The 24,638-nt window shown below is 49.3% G+C and overlaps 1 protein-coding gene across 3 annotated transcripts in view; it reads right to left on the bottom strand.

Moving 5' to 3' along the window:
- ARHGAP22 (Rho GTPase activating protein 22) overlaps nt 1–24,638 on the bottom strand; it is a 224,306-nt gene that overhangs the window by 131,666 nt on the left and 68,002 nt on the right. For all 3 annotated transcript variants that reach the window (XM_021672238.2, XM_064370060.1, XM_021672240.2), the window contains one exon: nt 1,997–2,196. In XM_021672238.2, coding sequence (XP_021527913.1) covers nt 1,997–2,196 — 200 coding nt within the window. The remainder of the gene's footprint in view (nt 1–1,996; nt 2,197–24,638) is intronic.

Genomic DNA, 24,638 nt, shown 5'->3' with positions numbered 1-24,638 from the left:
CCATTATAAACAAATGTGAACCTGAAACAGCCAATGATGAGTCCCCAGGGGCTGACTGGGCCTAAATTTAAAATAGGGCCAAATGGCCACTGGCTGACCCTATAGGGATCACACACGTACTCTGCCTTCCCCCAAAGACCACACTTCTGTTTAACTTTGGGACTTTCAGAGCTCACCTGAACCAACCAGAGTTCACCTGAACCAACCAACCTGAACTCACCTTCCAGAGCTCAGCTGTATCAACCCTCAGAACTAAATGAGTCTGAATCCTTCATTTGCATAAACAGACCTGATTGGGAACCTGGGCTTGCAGTTTGCTGTAAAACCCTCCCTTTGTTCTCTGGAACACACCTTCACCTTTTACAGGGAAGCTGTGTCTCCCCAGTTTGCAAACTGTTCACTGGAATGAAGTCTCTTTCCTCAGTATTCCATTTCAGAAAACCTTTGTTCATACTGCACAGCTAGCGTGCCAGGTCTTGTTCAGATCTAGCTGACTGCAGAGTTCCTATCTGGCTCACTTAACTACTCAGAGTTCTTCTCCTTCCTCATACAATCAAGGAGGCTGGACAACACCAGGGTTTTCTGAATCTGCCTTCAAGATTTTTGTCTTCACGTTTCATCTGTGCTATTATTTGTGTAAAAGTTTTCCTGAAGCAGTCTTACTTCTAATTAATTTATTTTTATTGTGGTTACGTATGTGTAATGAGAAGTCTACTATTTGAACCAACTTTAAGTATATAGGTCGGTGACATTAAGTACATTCACGTTGCTGTGAAACACTTATTGGTTTTAAGGTCAATATACAGTATTTTAGAAGGGAAAACTTGATATCTCTATTCCAAGTGGGAACCAGAATTACTTTCCACAGGAGTAGCCATTGGAATGAACAGAACGAAGGCAGAAAGTTATTAATGAGCAGGCAGTTCCTGTTGCACTGAAGGCTCTAGGTAAGATGAGACCTATTTCCTGCTACTCCTGGGCCCCCATATTTTGTTTAAAAGGAGGATCCAAGTGTTTGAGAAGTGTCAAAGGTAGGCTCACAGGGTTGACACTCCTTCCTTGACATGCTCAGAGGAACTGAAAGAGGAGAGAAAGGGACATTTTCTCATGCCCAGCTCCCTCTTCACCCCTTGCCCATCCCAGAGTCCCCTCTTTGCCCCCACACTGTGCGGATGGCTGAGATGTGAACCAGGCCCTTTCCCAGCAAGATTCCATGACCTCTGACCCCAAACAAGGAGATCTGCCTACTCTGACTAGGATCCATGACTAGGAGCACCTTTTGGGACAAGTCCTTTAAGGCTCCTTCCTGTTTGTTTTCTCCCAAGAGATACCCTTTCTCTCTCTGAAAGCCATCACAGGGACTGGATTGCCCAAGAGCTACTGGCCCAAGTGTCTTGGGTGGCAGCACGCAGAGTACCTAATTAGGACATTTGCATGGGCCGCTGTGACGAGGCTACCCTGTGGTGGGCAAGGCTACTAGCTGCTCTGAGGGAATAAACTTAGTGCAATTTGGGTAGAAAGGCAGAAATTTAAAGCACCCGCTTAAAACGTGGGTCTCACAGTGCTAGACACAGAAACCCTATGTGGGATAGGCACAAGGGCTTCAGAGTGAACCAGGTTTCAGTTTGAGGCTAGATGTGCCTGGTGACCCATTTTCCTGCAAGATAGAAGTAACAAAATGTGTGCATGTATGTCCTTCTTGGAAGCATGAAAGGGCCAAAAAGAACATGGAAGAGTTGTTTTCTTAAGTTGGACAGGGATGTTCTCTATCAACATTCTAAGGAAACATTTTCATTGCAGAAGTTTTAGGTATGTTTCAGTAAAACAGACTGTGATACCAGGAACACAGGGGAGAAGAATGAAAATTAGTTTGGAAATCCTGGCGAAATGTGATGGAGTCAGTGGCTCTTGGCTTCCTCCCTTCTCCTGGGCATGGTCTTCCCGCCCGTGGAGCCCTGCTGTGATGCCCACGGCACACCAAACATGCACTTCTCACCTGGGGCTTGATCTCATCTTTGTCCTTGTAGTAGAAGAGCTGATCCCCACGCAGCACGAACCAGCGCTGCTGCCAGTTCTTCATGATGCTTCTTTGCTTCTTCAGCCAGCCTGCCTTCAGCACGGGGCCCGGCCTGTGCGGGCACAGTGGCCTCCCGGGGCTCCGGCTCTGCTCCCCCATCACCAGGCTTTTGGAGCGAGCTGAAAGCCAAGGACACACACAGTGAGCATGAAGACAGTGTGCCTGCTGTCAGTCCTGCCCCTGTCCCCGCATCCCAGCTGCCTGATGACTGAGGCATGGGAGCCCAGGCCAGCAGGATGTGAGCAGCTGGGCCTACTTCCCCTTGGTATCAAAGGAGCATGAGTTGGAGCATCTGTGCAGCAGCTCACAGTGATCCTCCTAGGGTAGGGTTAAGCCTGCCCACCTGGTTAGTTTCTGCTTTGTCTCTGGGATCCTGGGTTCTTCATTCCTCTAGGTTTGCGTAACCATGCATCCATGCATCCTTCCATGTATCCATCCATGCATCTGTCCATGCATCCATCTGTTCATCCATGGATTCATCCATATACCCATTCATTTGTTCAATGATTCATTCATTTATTCATTCAGCCATTGTTTATTTATTTCTTACTATGTGCATAGAACTGTTCCAGTTTTCCTGGGGGCAAAGTAGTGAAATAAAAAACAGATAAACATCTGGGTCCTCCTGCAGCTCACAGTCTAGCAGGGTTCCTGTTGCTCAGGTCCAGAGGGAGCTGGTCCCACCCAAATCTGGTTTCTACTCCACCCCTTTCCTCTGGAGGCGTCAGACCCCCCAAAGCCTTCGTATTGTTTCCCTGGGACCATCCCACAGTGGGGCCTCTGCTTCAGCTGTTTGCTGTGGCTTGGTGGTGGCTGCCTGGCATGGCAGAGGGGCCAGTACTCCTACCCCAGTGCCTTTAAGTGCCCGTGAGCCCTGCAGGTCCTTCTTCTGGTTGATGGTGCTGAGCCATACCCTGGCAGGGTTGGTGCTGTCTTTCACAGGGATGACTGAATTCTTGTCCCCTCTGATCCAATGCTTCTCCTTCTGCCACCCCCTTTCACTCTTCTCTGTCCTCAGGAAAGCTCCTCTCCTCTCTCTGGCCAGTGTCAAGACCATTGCCACAGTGATCACTAAGAGGTGCCATCTTGAACTCTGGAGAAATAATTCTGAGTTCAGATATAATCACATCTGTAATTCTTAGACCATGGATCCTAACTTGTGACTGGGAAGCACAGTGCCTGTGACCCACAGTTCTTACACTATTGCTGCAATTCTGTGTGTGTATGGGTGTGTGTGTATGCTCTTCCTGCTACCCAAGTGACTACAGTTCCCTAAGCCTGGCCTACCCTCTGCCCACGAGTTTCCACTAGCCTGGAGGTTTCTTCCATCCCTCTCCCATCCATACTCTGGCATTAGCTGCACAGTGAGCTCCTACTCATTCTTCAAGAGCCAACTCAAATGACACCTCCTCCATGGAGCCTTCCTTCTGAATCTCCTCCAAACAGTTACTCCCTCCCCTACCAGGACAGGTGGCCCATGGCTGGTGATCATCTGTGTGGTTGCCTTTCTGCCACTCTGGACTGAAGGGTGGGGACTAAAGGAGATGATGTCTTACCTAGTTCTGCGTGTATGTCCTCATCACTGTGTGGGGCAGGGAAGACATATAAGCCATGGTGGCCAAATATCACCTGATACTTAGGGTCTTCCTCATTGTCAGGTATTTTTGTATCTTAACATGACATTAAATACCACATAGCACTCAGGCAGTGCCTGAGGACACACTATAGCCCAGTATTCCCACCTTCACCTCAAGTGTCATATGGCCTGGGGTAGATTCAGGTATATAATCCTGAATCTATCACTTTTACATGGGCCCCTGTTCTGGAAAACTCCTGCTCACGGACAGCAGCGGCATTCATTGGAGGCCTCATCTCTTCTCCCTGGCACCCAGGTAGCTGTGCTAGCTCTATGGGTACCACTAGCCACCCTGGTGTCAGACCGTCTAGGTCCTCACCCGCTCCGCCTTGATTCCCTGTTGCCATCCCTCTGCTGCTGGAGAGGTTGGGGTTGAATGTTCCATCCTTGCCTTGTCTGTGTTTTGGCCCAGAGAGGAACTGGTTGTTTGCATGCTTGCTCCTGTACACTGAAGCTGGATTGGTGATTCCTCAAGACAGTGGGTTTTTTTTTTCCAGAGACTAAAGAGAAGGCAAATCAGGGAGCTGAGTGTGGATCACACAGCCCAGGCCTTTCAATGCAAACAACCCCCTCTGAAGCCCAGCAGTGCCCTGAACCTGGCCTTGAACTCCACCGGATCTGTGTTTCAGAATGATCAGTACTTTTGTCCCCTCCTCTCTGTGGGGCTGTTCTCCATGCTTGTTCATGGGATTTAGAGTGTGCTTCCCTCCTTTATTTCTATGGCTGGTTACTATCCCTGCAAATGGACACACCATACATTACCTTTAGATTCTCACATTGATGAGTATTATCATTCTCCTTAATGTGAGTTATTTAATTAAAAATATGATGGGATCCAACTGAAGAAATACAGGCTTTGAACTAAGGCTTGAGTTTGCATCACTGCCAGCTCTGTGAACTCTCTGTGCCTCAGTTTGTCAGTCAGAAAACTGGGCCCACATGAGATGACAGCATCTCACCTTGCAAGGCAAGTTGGCAGAGGGGAGACACTATAACTGCAGAGTGCTTAGATGCGTGGGTGCTTAGTAACGGGTTACTATGGTGATGAGGATTAGGATAATGGTGCAGTGGATGTCTCGATGTAGAATTTGTTTCTTAAAGCTGGGCTCCCAGCAGTGAGGACACGGGGCAGAGGATGGACTTTCCTCTGACCTCTGGCCTCTGGCCCTTTAGGTGCCGCTACGCACTGCCCTCTAGAGATGGCACGTGGCTATATTCCACCACACAATTATGCTAGTGCACCACTTTCCCCATCACCACCAACATGAAATATTATAATTTGAGCATTCCTGCTCCATACTTTACTAGGTATAAGATGACACATAGTTATTGTCTTAGCTGTTCTGATTTTTGGTGGTTAATCACCTGGAACATCTTGCATGAGCTTCTACTTATTGTATGAGATGTCTGCTCACTCCCTTTGCCCATTCAACTGATTGCCCACAGCAGGAGGAGCACCGACTCAAACTCAGTGACATAAAAACCCAAAGTCCTGGAGGCCCAGAGCTACCAGGCCCCCTTCCCCTCTCCACAGGAGCCCCAGCCCTTCCCTGAAAGTCTCCCTACAGCCTGGAATTTCCAGACACCTGTATTTCCAGACACCTATAGCACCATGTACTGCATCTGCGCTGCACAGCCCTGGCTGCTCTGTAACCTCAGCAACACTGCATGGAGGACACAGACTTGGAAGAAACCATCTGCCCAGGTAAGGGCAAGCTGAGCCTCTGATGAGACAGATGAGGTTGTGCCAGAAGAGACCCAACAGCATCAGAAGGGGCCTTTGTGCTCCAGGGCTGCCCCCTCCCCTTTTTCTCTGTCCCTCCTCTCATATCAAGCCAGTGAGGGGCCAAGCAGGGCTGGATTCAGCAGCACTCGCCAATCCCTTTCCAGGGTGGGGGCTGCATCAGGCCTTGTGAGGTGGAGCTGATGCACATGATGTGATAAGGGTTATCAGGACTCCAGGGCTCAGATGGAGCCTGGCAGAGGACTGAGGAGGACAGGGACAGGTGTGCCCTTTTGGTTACTAAGTTTTCTTGTCTGGCTCTCAATTTACTCATCTCTAAAATTCCTTTAATGGGTTAAGAATCACTGGTGAAATTAGGTCACCAGTGCCCGGGCTTTTGTAGTTTAATCACGTGAGATTACTACCACGAGATTGGACAGATGTTGTATCCCCTGGGGGTTAGGGGCCTCTGGAGCTGGTGGGTTGGCTCAGGCCTCCACTGTCTATTCTTGATTTTTCCTTTATCTCTTATCAGAGAATCTTCAAGGGCTATGGAGAACCTTTTGTCCTTCCACAGATGTTTGCAGAGCACCCTTTGGGGTCTCCAGTGGGGACTGAAGTCATGGAATGCTCTAGGGCTACCTTCCTGATTCTGTCTCTTGTCTTCTATTACAACAGGGCCTGAAGCTGGCTCAAGAAGTGCTTCCAGGACCAGGAATGCACCTGCTCTTCCTTCCACATCCCCTATAGCATCGTGTACAGGGCTGGCGCACATTAGGAGCTCAAAAAAACTCGGTGACTCATCAGCGCAGCCCGACTCCTCTGAGGGCTGCTGCACTGCCTGTCCTGGCAGTGAGCAATGTTGTGAGGTGCTCTCTGTCCAGGCATGCCTGCCCCAGGATGGGTGAGCTCCCTGTGCACAGCACCATAGACGCTGAGCCTGGCTGAGAGCAGGATCCTGTGCAATCAATGTGTAGCTGACTGCTGGACTGGCCTGTAGGTACCTCAATATGGCAAGACAAAGAAGGTCAGCACATTTTGTGCCCTGATGCCCAAGGCCCAGGCATCAGGCCTCCTGAGAGCTTCAGGTAAGGAGGGAGCAGGTATGAGGAGCCATGTTCACCCAGGGCGAGGGAGCTGGCAGGCAGGAAGCTCTGGCTGGTCTCTATTTCAGCAGATGCAGGCATCCCTGAGGGTTCCACCTGCCCCACCCTGGAGGAGAGGAAAGGCTGGCTCCAGCCCCTCTGACAGGGAGGCACTTCCTGCAGATGCTACTGAAGCTGCCAAACCAGCCTAGGATTTTCCCCAGCTGATCAATCACACACATATTAGGCTGATGGAGCTTCTTGAAAGGAAAACAATCATTCCTATGATTTATTAATAACCACTGCTCCTGTCATCAGCACTTCCTTTAATCAATTTATTTCATCCTGTTAATATTTAAACCAGGCCTCAAGTCAAACAGCTCTAGCATTCTAAGGCTCCAGAACAGATCCAAGTTTCTGAAGGGGCCCAGGAGCAGGCCCCAGGCAAGCTCAGGACCCAGGGGAGGACAAGGGTGCCCTTCCCCCTTCATCCTCCCCAAAGGTGGCTCTTCCACACACATGCAGGACCATCCGTTCACTCATCCATTTGTTCCAAATCTATGGAGCTCCTCCAGGTACAGAGCCCAATTGACTTGATGATGTTTCCTGGTGGCGAGGGGTTCCCTCAGTTTGGCAGGGGAAATAAATCACAAGCATCATGTAAGGACAAAAGAGCACAGGCCTGGTGGGGCAGGCAAAGGCTGTGAGTGGATGCTGACCCTGAGGTGTGGACCCTTCTGCTATAGACCTCTGCTGAGTTCCCTCATCCAGCAGATGGAGCCCCCAGGTCAGGTCTGGAAGGATACTAGAGTGTGGGATGACCTCAGGGGAGGTGGGGCTCAGGTTTGGAAGGAAGGAGCTAGCCTGGCACTTGCAATCTCTTGGCTCACATGAGTGCATGTGCCAAGGGACCGCTGTCCCCTCCTCTTGCTGACAGGCACATCTTGAGAGGGTGGTCCACACACCCGCCTCTTCTTCCTCACCCCCTAGTCCCCACCAACTCCTTGCAATTGGAGATTTTGGCCTATCCTGATACTGCTCTGACCAAACCCATCCTGAGTTGGATCTCAGGGTCTTAGCCTCTGATACCCTGTGGTGGCTCAGACACTGTTGATCATCCTCTGCTTCTGGAAGCTCTTTCTTCCTCCCCCTCTGCAGAGCACAGATACCCATGTCTTTGCCCAAGTTTCTTCCACCTCCCCAGCCTGCTTCTGGCCTCGACTTCATCCTCCCAAATCCTACTGTTGCCCAGGGATGTCCCAGCTGTCTCTATTCTGTTATGAATCCTAGGGCTTTATTTCTGCCCAGATCTTACTCAGGAACTTCAGACTCGTGTGTCAAGCCATCTGCAGGACACTCCAGAGAAATGTCTCATGGTTATCTGGGCCTATGTCCAAATTCAGCATGCCTCTCTCAAACGCATTCCTCCTCCCCATTCTCATCCAGGGCTCCATGACCAACCAGACTTAACAGCTTGGACTTGTTCAGACAAATCCCTCCCCGTCAATTCCTAGAGCCCCTTACTTTCCAAATCTGAAGGTTCTCTCTCTGCATTCTGCCTTCTTTTCATCTCCCCTTTACTGAATTGATTTGTTTATGACCATCCCTTACCTGGGCTACTTCCTGACTCTTAGCTCCTGCCTTCCACAAGATTCTCCAAAATAGATATGCAGCTACTAAGGGAGCTACACACAGATCATCCTACACACAGTTCTAAAAAGTCTTACTCTTTTCACAGATGTAGTTATGGTATTTACTACGCACAGAGGAAAATCCAGCCCCAGCCCAGCAGTCGTCACCCTGTCACAGCACAGGATCATCCCATGGGGCCACACACCACAGCACCTGCCCAGGCTCATGGCTGCCAAAGGTGTCTGCTTATTACATTCACCTTAAATGGGTCCCTGTTTGCATCGGTTGAATCACAACCTCTAGGGAGAAGGATTCAGAATCTGGGTTTTGAAGCAGCCCAGGTGACTCTGATATAATTACTGACTGGGCTCTGGTCACACCAGAAGACTGCCCATCCTAATGGCCTTTCCCTCATCCTCACTGTTAGAGCCCTACCTCAGTTCAAGGTGTGAATCATGCTGTGTGGCCCTCCCACAGCCACTCCATTGAAATCCATCTCCTTCTTTTAGCTTTAATTTCTTCTTTAAAATAGTGTGAATAGCAGCCTAGCATATAATGTGGTTGTTTGTGCATGTATCTTCCTCTTCCCAAGACTGAGAACCAGGGATTGGGGAAAGAAGAGAGTATCTCATTCATCTCTGTACACCTGGGGCTGGCCAAAGGATGCCTTTGAATTGACAGAATGGTGGTGTCTGAAGAGTGTCTGCCTGGAGCAGGGAGGGAGTGTGGGCTGGAGGGGGGCAGCCCAGGAGACCTAGCTCCCTCCTGGGGAGCTCTGTGTGTGTGTATATGGAGAGAGAGAAATAGACAATGTGCGTGTATGTTTTCAAGTGAGAGTGTGTGCATGAATGAATCTGTATGTATGAGTGTTCGTGGGTGTGCGTGAGAGAATGCATGTGTGTGTACGTGTGCAAATGCACATGTGTGTGCGTGTTTGCCTGTGCACGTGTGTGTGTGCATGTGTGCCTGTGCACATGCATCAGTTTGGAGTGATCTTAAGTTGGGAATCTGAGATCTTGGTCCAGGTGTCAGTTTACAGAGGAGGGAGACCCCGAGGCGAGCGCCTATAGACTCACGCAGGAGCCCTGGAGGCCTGACTCCGGTGCTGGGAAACTGGGGAAGCTGATAGGATCAACCAGGGTAGGAGAGGAGGGGCGGACACAGGGGGCGCGTCTCCAGGATGCGGAGAGCAGGCAGCCACTCTGACAGACATTCAGGAAGATAGGTTCCTGACTGATGGTGTGCAGAGGGGGAGGGGGAGGGGGAGGGGGAGGGGGAGGGGGAGGGGAGAAAGCTACTAAAGGGCAAGATGAACTGGGACGTATTGGACTTTCTTTTTATTTATTAATGTTTTTAAACTTTTATTTTAGGCTCGGGGGACACGTGCAGGTTTGTTACATAGGTAAATTGCATGTCACAGGAGTTTGACGTATGGATTATTTTGTCACCCAGGTACTGAGCCTAGGACCCAATAGGTGGTTTTTCGATCCTCACTCCTCCCACCCTCTGCCGTCAAGCAGGCCCCAGTGTACGTTGTTCACCTCTATGTCCATGAGTACTCGACATTTAGCTCCCACTCCTAAGTGAGAAGAGGAAGTATTGGCTTTCTGTCCCTGCAGTGGTGTGCTTAGGATAATGGCCTACAGCGATGTTGGACTTTCTTAGTGACACCCGAGAGAATAGGTCCAGGAGGAAGTCAAATGTGACCCAGAGGGCGGCTAGAGAGTCAGCTCAGGGAGGCGCTACGCATCAGGACCCACACACAGGAGAAGCTCAGTGAGTGATTTCAATGGTAATAGCAGTTACTAGTCACTGAGTGCTCAGACCCTATATGCTATGCATGGACTCAGTGCTCTGTATAAATTGTTACATTTGCTTCTGATGGCAAGTGTTATTAATTCTGTTTCTCAGATGTGCAAGCTGAAGTTTGGAGGGCTGACACAGGCCACTGGCAGGTGGCACAGCCTGTTTACCAATGTGAGTTTGTGTAACTTCGGGGCCTGTGCACCTCACTGCTTCATGAAACGGCCACGGGGGACCATGGACCCTCCCAGGAAGCTCTGGAGTGAGAAAAGAGACTGAGGTGAGAACCCTAAAGAACCTGGCACGGAGGCCAGGAAGAGGCAATTCGCTTGTGAGAGACACTGGGAGAAGCAGCCAGAGAGAAGGGAGAACTGCCAGGAAGACAGTAGTGTAGGAGGCCCTGAGGGGGTTGTGGGGAAGGGACGCACACAGACCCACTTATCCCCACCTCCCCCCACCTTCCCCGGTGCAAGTTACAGTCAGACAGGAAGAATAAGCCCTGTGGTCTATTACACAGCAGGCAGACTGTAGCTAATAACAAGGTATGGTGCATTTTAAGACAGCTAGAAAAGTAGATCTTGAAAGTTATCATTACAAAGACATGGTATAAAGGTTTGAGGTGACTGACAAGCCCACTACCCTGATTTGATCATTATGCAATGTACACATGTACTGAAACATCACACTGTACCCCACAGGCATGTACAATTATTATGTGTCAATTATAAACAAAATTTTCAAAAGCAGGTAAAGCACATGCCAAGGGAAGAGAGTTAAGGTGGCAGAGTCATGGGTGGAGGGCTGCGGGTGCATAAGGGCCGCCTTACAGAGAGAGGATAAGGGGGGATGGGAGGGGGAGTGCAGCAAAAGAGCCTGGAGAACTCTTTCAGGAATGTTCCCTGCAAGCAGGAGAGGAGGGGGGTGTGTGCTGGAGGGGCAGGGTGCCCCTTGCTAGGACAGGAGGGGCCCGAGCCAGTTTAAGTGCATTTGGACTGGCAGAGGTGGAGGCTGTGGGTGAGGGTCAGGTGGGGTGATGAGTCAAGAGCAAACTTACTGGAAGGTGACAGGATGTGGAGCCTGAGCTCTGGTGGTTGGAGATGAGCATGAGGTGGCAAGACACTTTCCTCGGCTGCGGCAGGGGGCAAGAGGTGTCCTGCAGCAGGAACGAGGCCTTCGTCTGCTCCAAAGTGCCCTACCAGCTGGGCCCTACCTGGTGGGGTTAGAGAGCCTACCTGTTCCCTGTGGCCCTCCTTGTGCTCATCGTGACAATGCCCCTACCCCATGCCTCTGCTGCCCTGTGCTGCATCTGTGCCAGGGTGCCCATAAACCCTTGGGTGGCCTGGTCCAGACTGTGCAGGTCACACTCAGCCCTGCCATTTGGCCTGTGAGGGAGGATGCAGGCTGCACGCCTCCCCAGTCACTGAGGACAGTAGACTTGGCTCTCACTGCGTGACTCTGGCCTGGCTGTCCTGGGGATGCTGGAGGTGGACATGGGAGTATGGCTTCCTCTCAGGGTAAGATAGGAGAAAGAAGAAACTCAGTGCATGGGCAGGGTAGGGCTGGGGTGGGTGGGCAGTGGAAAGGATGGACATGCACAAGAGCCTGTGATGGCCAGAGCTAGGGCGGGCGGGTGACCTGAATAATTTCACTTATTCCTCAGAGCAACGCTGACTTCTCAGATGTTTGAATTGAGACTCAGAGGAGAGAAGAGTTTCCTCAAGGTCACACAGAATTACTCTTATGTGGTAGAACTGGGATTCAAACCCTGGCTGGTGCTGCTCACTATGGACACTACAGTTCTGAGCCTGCACCTGGAGGCTGAGCAGCCCCTAAGTGCTTCAGCTCAGAGTCTCCAGAAAAGAGGAGCGCCAGGGTAGGAAGGAGGATGCCTGTGAGCCCACAGACTCGAAAAGAAATGAAGCCTGGGATAAAAACACTTTAATTCAAACTCAAGTAGCCAAAACCCTGTGTGTAGGCAAATGGAATTCAAGTACCCAAAGGTTCGTTCATTATTAGAGGAGGGCAAAGGGCTGCGCAACGCCAAGGCACCCCGAGGCGCAGGGTCAGCAGAGGAGGCACCGATTCACACATCCTCCCATCCACGAGGGGTCCTTCATTTCTCAGAATTGAAGCAACTGAAGAAGTGAATATGCAATGGAAGGGAAAGGAAATACAAATAACCACCAGCAGGAGCGGGGATGCTGAACTTCAGCAGTGAGAGGGGAAATGCAGACGACAGCCGTAACGAGAACCCGCACTGTGTACATTTAGATAGGCACCTTTTCTTAAAGTTTGGTGACATTACATGTTGGTGAGGTTGTGGGTAATCCTAAGTCACATACAGAGAATAATTGGACTGTATTCATTAAAATTAAAAACGTGCATTCTGGGCAACATGGCAAAACCCTATATCTACAAAAAATACAAACATTTATTGGGCAGAGTGGGTGCCCTTGTGGTCCCAGCTATTCAGGAGGCTGAAGTGGGAGGATTCCTTGAGCCTGGGAGGCAGAGGTTGCAGTGAGTGGAGATTGTATCACTGCACTCTAGCCTGGGCAACAGAGCAAGACCCTGTCTAAAAAAACTCTGACAACAACAGCAACAATAACAATAAAACATGCGTACTCTGCAACCTCGCGATTGTGCTGCTCACCTCTGTCCTGCAGAGAGAGCTGCAATGCCTGGGTAGTCATAACCAAGGATGCCCACTGATACCTAAAAATGCAAAGACCTGAATGCCCATTAGTAAGAAAATGGGCAGATAAACTGTGCTATATTCACATTAGAAAAGACAAAAAGAATGACATCAAAATATACACGCTAACATGGTTAGCTTCTCTTTTTATCCAGCACCTCAGCTCTCTTCACTCCTTGTCTCCAATTCCTGCCCTGTTCTCTCTCTCTCATCTCTTTCTCTCTCTCTCTTTTAGACACAGTCTCACCACTATGTTGCCTAGGATAGATTGGAACTCCTGGGCTCAAGCAATCCTCAGCCTCCCAAGTGGCTACCGCACCTGGCTTCTGTTCTCTGTTGAGCACACTCCAGTTAGGCTTTGCCAACATCTGTTCCACCAGAACTGCTCTTACCACGTTAGCAATGACCCTCACATTGTTTAACCCAAGGGTCTAGTCAGTCCTCCCACTCTTTGACCCTTTGGCTGCACTTGACTGTGAGGCTGACTCCTCTGTTTCCTGGGACTACTTTGTACCCTTGGGTTCCAAGATCATATTCTCCACTTCTCCCCTCCCTCACTGGCTGCTGCTTTCATCTCCTAATCTTCCTGACCTCTCGGTGCTGATGGCCCCCATGTCTGCCTATACCTCTGCCTCATCGGTTTGGACACCATCAGTGCATAAAAGGCCCTCATGTGACTCAACCCTGGACTTGACCCTGACAACGCTGCACGTCCAAAGCAGAACTGCTGGTCTTTCCCTGCCCTGGCCCCCACACCTCCCATGGTACCCCCATCTCAGTCAGTGGATACCCCATGCTCAGACCAGCCCTGCTCCCAGCTGCTTTGTTTCTTACCCGAGTTACTCATGCAGCCTCTTCAAAACAGGGCAGCCAGCAAGAGTTCTTAAGCGTGGGACTTAGTTCTTACGCGTTGCTCCCTATGAAAACCCTGTGGGCTCCTGAGCTCTCTCAGAGCAAGAGTCAGATCCCACACTATAACACTATGGCCTACAAGGGTCCTGGGGACTGGCCACGTGGCCTCTCGTCCTCCTCTGTCCTCTCCTGTCCTGGCTGCAGTGGCCTCTGCTGTTCCTGCAGGCATGTGCCCAGCACCCGGCTCTGCGCCTGCCATATGCTCTCTGCTCGCTGGTTCCTCCCGGATCCCCTAGGGTTCCTCTCTCAGCCCCTTCACTCTTTACTCAAATGTCACCTTTTCAACCATGCCTCTCTTACCACTGTTTGGAAACTGTATCCCCACCCCTCCATCTCCCATTTCTGCTTTACTTCAACATTTACTTCAATTATATTATCGAAGTGTGGAAGAAAGGAAGTTGCAGAACAATACACAAGACATGAAACTACAGCAGTCCCCCCTTATCCAAGGGGGAATATGCTCTTAGACCCCCAGCGAATGTTCCCAGATCCCCGGGGATGCCTGGAACCACAGATCGTACTGAGCTCTGTATACAGTTTTTCCTGTACATACGTATCTATGACAAAGTTTAATTAACAAGTTGGCACCACACTCTTGTGCTTTGGAGCCATTATTAAGCAAAGCAAGGGTTACTGTAAGACAAGCGATACGGTGACAGTACGTTTGATAACCGAGATGGCTACTGAGTGACAACAGGCAGGTTCCTTAGACAGTGTGGAGTGTGGAGACGCTGGACAAAGGGAGGATTCATGTGCTGGGCAAGACAGAGCGGGACAGTGGGAGATTCCACCATGCTGCTCAGAACAGCGCACAATTTAAAAATTATGAATTATTTATTTCTGGACTGTGGATGTCCATGGGTAAGTGAAATCCCAAACATGATACTGTGGATGTGGGGGAACCACGTTATATAAAAAAGAAAGAGAAACAAAAATCCTAAAAAAGACATCGTAATGTATTTTCAGTGGGTGCTGGTGTTCATACACAGTTAGGTCTGGGAGGAACATATCCCGCCTAGAACGGTGATAATGTTCCTGAAGGGATGCCCAGAACTGTTATATTGCGCATTACATGAAGGGAATGAATTTGTTGATTATGTAAATTACAACGCACAGTTTTAAATGCAAGAGCTCTTTTGGAGTGGAGCTGGATCCCTTACAGGAGACCTAAAATAGCAATTAAAGGATTATTATTTGATACATGCTTATGAGTATCTGAGACAAGTACCACATTAGGCTCTGGACCACAACAAACAAGAACACAGCCTCTGCCTGCATGGAGCTCCCAAGCTAGCGGGAGAGGCTAAAGCAACCAGCTCGCAACGACAGGCCAGGATGCTGGTGGAAACCTGAACCATGCCCATCTGTGGGCCTTCCATGAAACCACCATCAGGGGACTGTGAGTGAGCATGCTGGTCCCTCTCTGCAGGTGAGCTGCTTGGGTGAGCACGGGACTCCAGCCTGCCTCCTCCACCCTGTCTCTCTTTTGCCAACCAGGGGCTCAGTGAGGGCATGTGGATCAACTCATGCACCCAGCTGTGCACTGACAAGAGTACCTGGCAGCTGTCAAAGTTCATATGATCTGTATGATGTTGCTCTCAGATCATATGGATATGCTGAAGCTCTGCGCAAATTCTCTTGGATCCCTTTTCCCGTGTCTGTGCCCCTCCCCACCCCCAACTGTGCTTTCCTTCCAACTGTCTTCCCAGGGGTGGGGTGGTGGTTTCTCAGGACTGCTGGCAGATTTTGGAAGACTGGCCTTGGGCTACTGGAACCTGTTTTGCCCATGTACTGGGAGGACTGGGAGTGGCTAGGAGTTTATATCATTCGCCCCCCACCCCCTACCCCTGACACCAGGAGCTTGAAAGCCCCTGACCAACCTTATATCTAGCAAGGTACAGAGGTGTACTTCACACTTGGGAATTCCTTGGGGGTTCTGGCTGAGACCTCCCTTTCCTGGGCTTTGGACCTGGCTCATGTCCTGTTTTCTGATCCCTGTACCCCCACCCCCTAACTGTGTCCTCTGAAGGTTTCATTAATAGATTACTGCATGTGAATCCTTATCTCAGGGTCTGCTTTGGTTTGGAGACCCCCCACTGAACACATTCGATGGCTTTCAGGACCTTCTGAGTAGACTTGTAGCAGCCTTGGCCTTTGGGCAGCTGCGGGGCTCTCAGCTCTGGAGATGCTCCCTCGGGGGAGGCACCCTGCAGCGGGCCAGGGATGTTTCCTATTTGCAGCTCTGCGAGTGAAGTCCCTAGAGCAAGGAGAAGTGGCTGCAGGACAGGAGAGCTGAACACAATTGATTTATAAAAGTCAATGAGATTTTAAAGCCGGGCTGGGAAAAGAGCAAGATGGATCTCAGAGCTGAATTGATTTAAAGGGTAAGCATTGAGGCCAAAAGATTGATTGAGAAGAGGGAGGTGAGGTATTGGAAGAGGCACTCTAAACGGGCTGGCTGGGAAGAGATGGTTTCATAAAGGTAACGCAATTTGCAGCCAAGGGCAAAGGGGGCCTCCTTCAGGGTCCCACACTGTCCTGGGAATTCTGCACAAACATCAGATGATTTATTATCTGATGGTTCTTGAGTGCCCCTACTTCTAAAAACTTGTGTGTGTGTGTGTGTCTGTGTGTATATGTGTGTGTGTGTGTGTGTGTGTGTGTGTATGTGTATATATATATTTATTTATTTATTTTTGACAGAGTCTTACCAGCCTGGAGTGCAGTGGCATGATCATAGCTCACTGCAGGCTCAACCTCCTGGGCACAAATGATTCTCCCACCTCAGCCTTCTGAGTAGCTGGGATTACAGATGTACATGACCATGCTTACCTAATTTTTTTTTTTGAGAGATGGGATCTTGCTATGTTGCCCAGGCTGGTCTCAAACTCCTGGCTTCAAGCAATCCTCCTGCCTCAGCCTCCCAAAGTGCTGGAATTACAGGCATGAGCCCATACACCCACCTTAATGTGTGACTTGCGTTCTTCCTGGCTCTAATTGGCCACCTGTTTGTCCCTAAGTCTCCATTTAAGGGGTCTAGAGAACGAGCCCTCCTAATGAGCCTCAGCTCAGCGTGAAGAACTAGAGCCAATAGGGTGCACGACCTCTCCATTCCTGCCTCTGGGAGTGAAAAAAATATTAATTTTTAAAATAGTGATTAGATAGACTAGAGAGAGTTGGATTTTTTTTCATACTGAGTACTTTAGTGATTTAAAAATCAATAGAAAAGATTGCATTCTTGAAAGTTATTTTAATCAATGCTTCCTGGGTCTGCCTCCTGGCTCAGCTGAGGCTGGTCTTCAGCAAGGGTGGTAGGAAGCCGGGAGACACCTGAAGTGTTTGTTCTTTACTTCCATGCAGGAGGCAGCCCTAGATTCCAGTGGATCTGGTGTTCATTTATCCATTCTTGAGATTATGGGAACTCTTGTGTGTCCACCTGTGAGAGCCACTGCATACGGAGATGCAAGACACACACCTACCCTGGCAGAGCTAACGGGGGACGGACACCCCAACACCAGGTCTTGCTGTCACCTATAAAGGGAGAAGGGAGCATGAAGGCAGAATCGAGACAGTAGTATTTGGCGGGAGCGGGGACTGGCTGGAGAGGGCAGAGAGGCCAGGGTGAAGTGAGGAGGGATGAATGAATTCGGTGAGCCTCGCTGCGGGGTGAAAAGTGTGCCCAGCAGGGGAACAGGAAGATGCAGAGAGTGGGAGAGTGCAGGGTCCAGCCCAGGAAGTCTCGCTCCACTCTCAGGCTTTTCACCCTGACCCTTCTAGGACCCACGTTTCTGCCTTAGAAGAGACCATACCCTAAGTCCCTGCCAGACTAATGAAAACTCACCCTCTGAGAAAAAGCAGCCTGTTGGATCTCTTCCAACTTCTGCCTTCAGCCCATTCTGGGGTCTCTCTTGCTGTGGCTCCTTGGAAGAGGCCGTATCTCTTTTTCAGAGTGGAGACAGTTTTTTCTACAACCTTAGCCATCGGAGACATGGGCCCAATGTGGTTGTGATATGGAGGGCCTCTGTGAGCCGGTGCTCAGCTTCTCCCTTTCACACCACACACCTCAGTCTCTCCAAGCTGACAGGTCCCACAAGGACAATTGGGCCACATCTCTGGCCCTATGTGTCTGCCACGCCCTTTCCCTGGACTCATGACTCTGCTGGTGAGTCCCGATTCACTTTTGAAGGGTGTCAGTGCAGCGACTTCTTAAGGTACGTAGACCCCTCTGGTAGGCTCTCAACGCAGAATGGTTGACTTCCATCCCTTATGCTGCCCCTGGGACCTTGCTGACGCCTCTGGCTGGACATGTGCCTCTCCTTCATAAACATGTGTCTCATGTCTGTGAACGTGAGACAGGAATCCTCAAGTTTGAGAGGGTAGGTCATGCAGATGCACAGGATTCCGAGTCCTGAGGCCCGTTAGCCTCTTAGAGCCTCAGGTTTCTATCTCTAAATGCGGGCCAGGTATGGATCCTGCTGCTTTCTAGACTGTGGTGAGAATGAAATGAATGGGCAGCTTGCTTTGAGAGCAGTGAAGTGCTGAGTAGACAGTGTTGACCCTGCTTGCTCCCACAGGCTGAGCCCTTCGGAAACCTCTCTCCTGTCTCTGGACTTTGTTCAGGGGCTGCTGCTCAGGACTCCAGCTGCTTGCTGTTTCTGCTCTGTTCAGATGAGCAGGCCATTCACCAAGAGCCTAGGATCGGTAGAATCAATGTAATTCCATGTCAATCATAAATTTCATTTTCTGCCTGCCCATGAGCCATTAGCTTAGATCAATACATTCTCTACCCTTGGTTAAGTAATCACTTGGGCTGGTGAAGATTTCAGCAGAGTCAGGGCAGGGTACTGACTGTCTGCCTGTCTGGCTGCCTTGGACAGTGGAGTCCAGGGTGGCCTCCTGGCCCACGCCTAACTCAGTTCAGGCCTGTCTTGCAAATAAATCATTTATCCCCACCTTCAAACAGTAAGGTCATGGCCTGTTCTCCAGCTGCCTGGGGCTTCAAGGCCAGCTTGGAGCTGCTCCAGCCCCGCACCTAGCAGCACTGTGTGTTCTGGGCATCTAAGAGCACTGGTCAGGTGGGCGCACTTATGGATGTTTGGCATCTTCCATGGGAAGAGAAACTCTGTTTCCCCATCAGCTGGTCAGAGGTATCTGGGAAGAAGGAGAATGTGAGGGTTGGTGGGGGAGGAGGCTTGAGTTTGCAGTGCCCCTCTTCTGGGCACAAACAGCCACCTTCATCTCCTGGCCTGAACCTCAGGCAGCAGCAGATGGACTGGTGGCCTAAGGGCTGGGTGGAGGGTGGTGGCTAGAAGTGTTTGTTCTTAGCCTGTGGTGTTGAAACACTCTGGTACTTACAAACTCTGCAGGGTGAGGAGGTGCCAGCTGCTGCCCAGCCCATAGCTGGCACTGGGGGAAGAGTGTCTGGAAGCACAGGAACCCAGCTCTCCATAGATCTGCTCTGACAAAGGCCCCTATGTCTCCCTCTCCTTCTCTGCAGGTGGCAGATGGGAAATACCATTGCTCCCACAAGCATTTACCTTCTCTCCTTGCCCCCAGGGCCACTCCCTGCTCACCTGCTGCCCCCACTGCAGCCTGCCTCATTGCCTAAGGCTCCAGTCAGGCACCCCACTCCATTGTCTAAAACCCTGCCTGGATGTGGGACAGGAGCATTCCCTCATATCACCTTGTCCTCCCACTGCCTTCCTGCATTGCAGTCACCACAGGGCACACTACTTGCCCCAGGTTGGCATCTCTGGACTTTGGCACAGAAGCTTTCACCACCTGGGACAGCTCTCCTCTCTTGCTGCCTGGATCTGAGTCTGGCATGTAAATCTGAAGGTGCACACTACATATTCAGCAGCCTTTGGGTTCTGGATCTCAGCTGCACCTCTTCCTGATTGGGTGCCCTTCCTGGCTGGCAAGTTCTTTATCCTTTCTTGGACTCAATCTCCTTATCTGAAAAATGGGGCAATAGAGGTCTCTTTCTCAATGGGAAACCTTGAGGATGAAGGGAGATAATGCATGTGCCTGCATGTGAAAGGTGCAACAGGACTTCAACCAGGAAGTTCCAACAGGCCTCCAAGCCACACGGGGTGTGACATTTTAAAGTCAGGGCCAAATCAAGAAGCATGCTTTCAAAGAGGTAGGTCAAAGCCAGTTATGATGGACTGGAAATGTTGACCTGGTCTTATATGCTGCAAACAAAAGTGACCCTAGGGCATCTCTGTCCAAGTATGCCCAGAGTTAACCCAGGGCCTGCCAGGTGGGGACATTGGAGGGCACAAATAAAGTCATTTCATGTGCTGTGCTTGCTCCACAGCATGTCCCATGAGCTCAACAGGCATTAGCATGGTTGTTGTGATTATTAAACACTTGCTAAGTGCATGAAGAGTTAAATCGGTGTCTGACTCCTCATGAGAGCAGGGAGGGGAAGCTATCTGAGCCTACAGTGTTTGGAATAGCTAATCTTTTTTTTCCCCAGGAATACGGGAGTTGAAGTAAAATAGCAGCCAAATCTGGGATTCCTCAACATCACCAGGTGGCAGGGGCCAGGCTCGTCTGAACCTTTGCACCCATGGCCAACACCTGGCACCCCTGGTGAGGGCCAACTCCTCAGGACGCCCATGCTCTGTGTCCCATCAAATACCAATTCCCCTCTCCTTTCCCACTAGCCTGCTTCTTGGCCAGGCTGCCTTTCAGGGGAACAAATCTGGGACAGGCCAGGACAGAGTGAGTGGCCGTCTCCACCTTTCATTTTGGCCCCTGCACGTGGGGATAGCATTGTGCGCACCTGCCATGGAGACAGGTGCTTGTGAGGGCTGGACGGGATTCGACAGCTTTGTATTGCTGGCACTGCTGGGGGCATGAGCTGCTCAGTGACACATCAGCCTCCATCTGCCTCCGAACAGCGCTGGATTTGGGAGGGAGGCTTCTCAGAGTCTTGTGTTTAAGCTGCTTCTGCTCTTATTGGTGGTGCAGTTTTGAGCATTTTACTAAATTACTCTGCCTCTATTTTCTCCCTTGTCTCACAGAGTTGGTGTAAAGATTAAAATGGGACATTTGTATGTAATGGAAGGTCCAGCTCGCATCCAGCACATTCTAAACAGTCAATAGAGATTGACTCACTTTCCTTCCTTCCTTAAAGAGGAAAGTGGAAGGACTGTTTGTGGCCTTTAATGTATTAACAATGGAAAGTCATATCCTTGATTCCATTTATATAAAATTGAGGAATAGATAAGATCACTCTAGGGTGCCAGAAATCAGAAAAGTGTCAACCTGGATGGGAGAAGGGTGGAGGTGACTGGGAAGGCACGGGAGAAAACTTTCTGGGCTTAAGTAAAATGCCTTCTCTCTTCATCTTCAGGCTGGTCACCGAGAGAACACTTAAGATTTGTGCATTTTACTCAGTAAGTTATTCCTCAATGGGAAAAAAAAAATTAGAGATAAACAATGAAAATCCTAGAAGACTACTAAAAAAAAATCAGGCTACAATGTGATTTGAGGCCATTGTTGTTCAAAGATTCCCAAATTGGGAATTTTTATTTTTTCTAATCAGGTTCCCCAGGATTTGTCCCAGACTCTTTGCTAATCTGAGGGCCTCTGTAATTTCATTTCAGTTATAAGCAAATTTTTAGAAAGGACAGACAAGAGAGAGTTTGGTCCTTGCCATGGGTTGGAGGACTTGTTAGTGGCAGAGGATGTTCAGGATTGGTCACCTCTGCTGTCGCAGAAGGTATCAGCTACAAGCAGCGGTGCCAGCGGCGGGTCTGGACATAAAGAGACTGCTGGGGGAGTCCCCTTTGCCTTCTCCAGAGCAGGCTCCTCTGAGGCTGAGCTCCAGCCCACAGCCTGGATACAACCCTCCATGAGTGGTTCTAACACGCCCCCTCTTCAGCATGCTTGACCGACCCCTCTGCTAAATCTTTGTCCTCTCTCTGAATCAGGCAAAGTCAGATGCTGTGTTCCCTAATTAGGTGACTGTTCCTTAGCTGCTTCACTCTCAGTGCCATGAAGGATGTGAGGGTTCTCATAGGGACCCCTCAGGGTACCTGACAAGCCTGGGCAGGGGCATCATGGTGTCACCAAGGGTACATCCTGGGAGCCACAACATTCATAACTAAGCAACCGAGGAGGCCTGCTCACCCAGTGAGTGTCCCTGAAGGTCAGAATCTTCCAGGGCTCTGAAGGATCCCCAGTCTGAGCAGGTGTGAGGTCAGCTGGCCTCTGGGCTGTCATTCCCTAAACACTTTTCAAGTAGTCCTACAGCCTTGGGACAAAACCCAGCAGTGTCCTATCCCTTTACCTCCATTCCCCACACCACAGAGGCAACCACTTTCAACCTTTGTCATTGGTTCTTTTGGTATTTACTTCTACATTTCCAGATAGTATTTATTTATTACCACTTCTCATTTTTTTTCCTTTTAAGTGTTATCTATTAACTTCTTGCTATAAAAGATGAAGATTGGCTGGGTGTGGTGGCTCACGCCTGTAATCCCAGCACTTTGGGAGGCTGAGGCGGGTGGATCACGAGGTCAACAGATCGAGACCATCCTGGTCAACATGGTGAAACCCCGTCTCTACTAAAAATACAAAAAATTAGCTGGGCATGGTGGCGCGTGCCTGTAATCCCAGCTACTCGGGAGGTTGAGGCAGGAGAATTGCCTGAACCCAGGAGGCGGAGGTTGCAGTGAGCCGAGATCGTGCCATTGCACTCCAGCCTGGGTAACAAGAGTGAAACTCCATCTCAAAAAAAAAAAAAAAAAAAGATGAAGATTTTGTTTCTTCTACTCCCCTGTCTGCACCATCTGTAAGTACCCACTCCACCCTCCCAATATAGTTATATTATAATTTTGGTTAGATCAACAGGATTTTCATTATTAGCATCATTTAATTGCTAGTCCCACTTGAGGTATGTTCTATATGTTAATCATTTTTCTTTTGTGAATCACTTTTGTTTTCCCTGGAGTTCGTAATTGCCTTGCTTTTTTTATTTGCTTAGTTTTCTGCTGGGTATCAATAATCTAGCCTTAAACATTCTATCAGTTGTCTAATTCTAATGTCCATGTGTTTAGATGCACCTTCTTAAAGATATCATTGCATTTTATCACTGAAAGAATCTACAGCTCTCATAGAGACATACAGGGCCATGTGCGGTGGTCTTCAGATAGTGTTGGGTTAGGGAGAAGGCAGAGGCCTTAGCATTGGACAGACATTGAATTTAAATCCCACATTTATTGATTGGGCCATGATTCTCCTTCTACATTTGTCAAAATGGTAGCAATAATATCACATTATAGTGTAGTCACGAGAATTAAATGAGGTAGATTCAACAAAAATACCTGGAGCATGGGTACACAATAAATGTTGGTTTACTTTCTTGTGGGACAATCACAAGAATAAGGCCATTGAAGGTATTTCATCACACTAATAGAGCTTTCTCTCCCTACCCCCAAAGTATTGACCAGGCTCTGAGCATTCATCAAGGCTTCTGAGACATTGACTCTCCTGCTAAGGGAGATGGTTAAAGCTGCTATTACTTTGCCCATCAGTCTGATGATTTTCTCTAAAAGAAGAAGCATCCTTAATAGCAACATCAATTTTATCTTGAAATATTGCAAACAAAGACAGAAATTCTAAAGAGAAAATGTATACAAGTTAAAAAATCTAAATCTAGAAGAAAACCCTCTAATATAAAAGTAAAGGGCAAGCAACAAATTGGGAAAATATTTGCAACATATAAGTCAGTGAAAGGTGAGGCCAAATTTCCTAAGTACTGGGCCAGCTAGGGCAGAGACAGTGCTCCAGCCACCCAGGCAAATGCTTTTTCCTCTATCCAGCTATTCATCCATTAATTCAAAAAACACAGGTTGAATGTCTACCAGGTACCTGGCATTGGGGATATAATGATGCCCCAAGACAGAAATGGTTCCTGCTCTCATGGAGCTCATGGAGCCGTGCAAGTGACACACATTCACCAAACAGTCACATTCAGGAGTATACAACTGCAACCTATGGTAAATGCCATAAAGAAAAGGAGAGATGGAGCAGAGGACTCAGCCTAGACTGGGGTGTGTGGGAAGACTTCCCTGGCTGGCAACACTTAAACTGAGAGCCAGAGGGTATATAGGAGTTAAGGGGTGTGTGTGTGTGTGTGTGTGTGTGTGTGTGTTTTCAAGCACGCACACATGTGCACACACATATATGCATGCATGTAGGCACATGTGAATGTGGGAGGCATTCCAGGGGAAAGAAGAATGCGCAAAAGCCCCATGGTGGAAGGCTTATGGAACACTGGGGACTGGGAAGGCTGTATGGCTGGCATATACCCACTAGATGCTGTTAGCACCCCTCATCTGCAATAACCAAAAATATCTCCAAACAGCACCAACTGTTCAAATGTTCCCGGGGCAGGGCAAATTTCTCCTGGTTGAGAACCATTGACTTAAATGTTTATGAGAAATCTGGAATTTCAAAGACAGGCTGCCTGTAAGTCCCTTTGCTGAAGCACTGGTCTCTTACTAGCACCGGCCAATAGAAATATAAAAAATATGAGTCACATATTTACTTGTAAATGTTTTAGTAGCTCTATTAACAGAATGTAAAATAGGTAAGATTAATTTTAAAAATAGATTTTATTTAACCCAATATATCCAAAATATTGTCATTTCAGTAAAATAATTATTAATGAGATATTGTACATTCTTTTTTTGAACTAAATCATCAAAATTTGGTGTGTCTTTTTCTCAGTCTGGACTAGTCACATGCCAAGTGCTTGCTGGCCACATGTGGCCAGTGACCAGCTCATTACACAGGAGTGGGAGGGTGGAACTAAGCTTGTGCAGAGGCATCTGGTCTGTCCTATCCCTTGGGTCATCATCAGACTTGCCCCCTCCTCAGCAGAGCGTACAACATCCTCCTTTGCTCACTGGGCTCTGCAGGTTCCAGTCCATCTGAAAGCACCCCACAGAGGGGGTGCCACAGGTTCCAGTCTGTCTGAAAGCACCCTGCAGAGGGGTGCTGACAGCTGTGGAACACACTGGAAGGCCGGTCCCATCCAGGAAAATCATCCAAGTGCT

Source organism: Aotus nancymaae, unplaced genomic scaffold (genome assembly GCF_030222135.1).
Source record: "Aotus nancymaae isolate 86718 unplaced genomic scaffold, 86718_ANA_hifiasm-v0.15.2.pri h1tg000099l, whole genome shotgun sequence".
NCBI classification, from domain to species: Eukaryota; Metazoa; Chordata; class Mammalia; order Primates; family Aotidae; genus Aotus; species Aotus nancymaae.
Note: the sequence above shows the minus strand (reverse complement) of the source record. Positions and strands in the feature narration are given on the sequence as shown.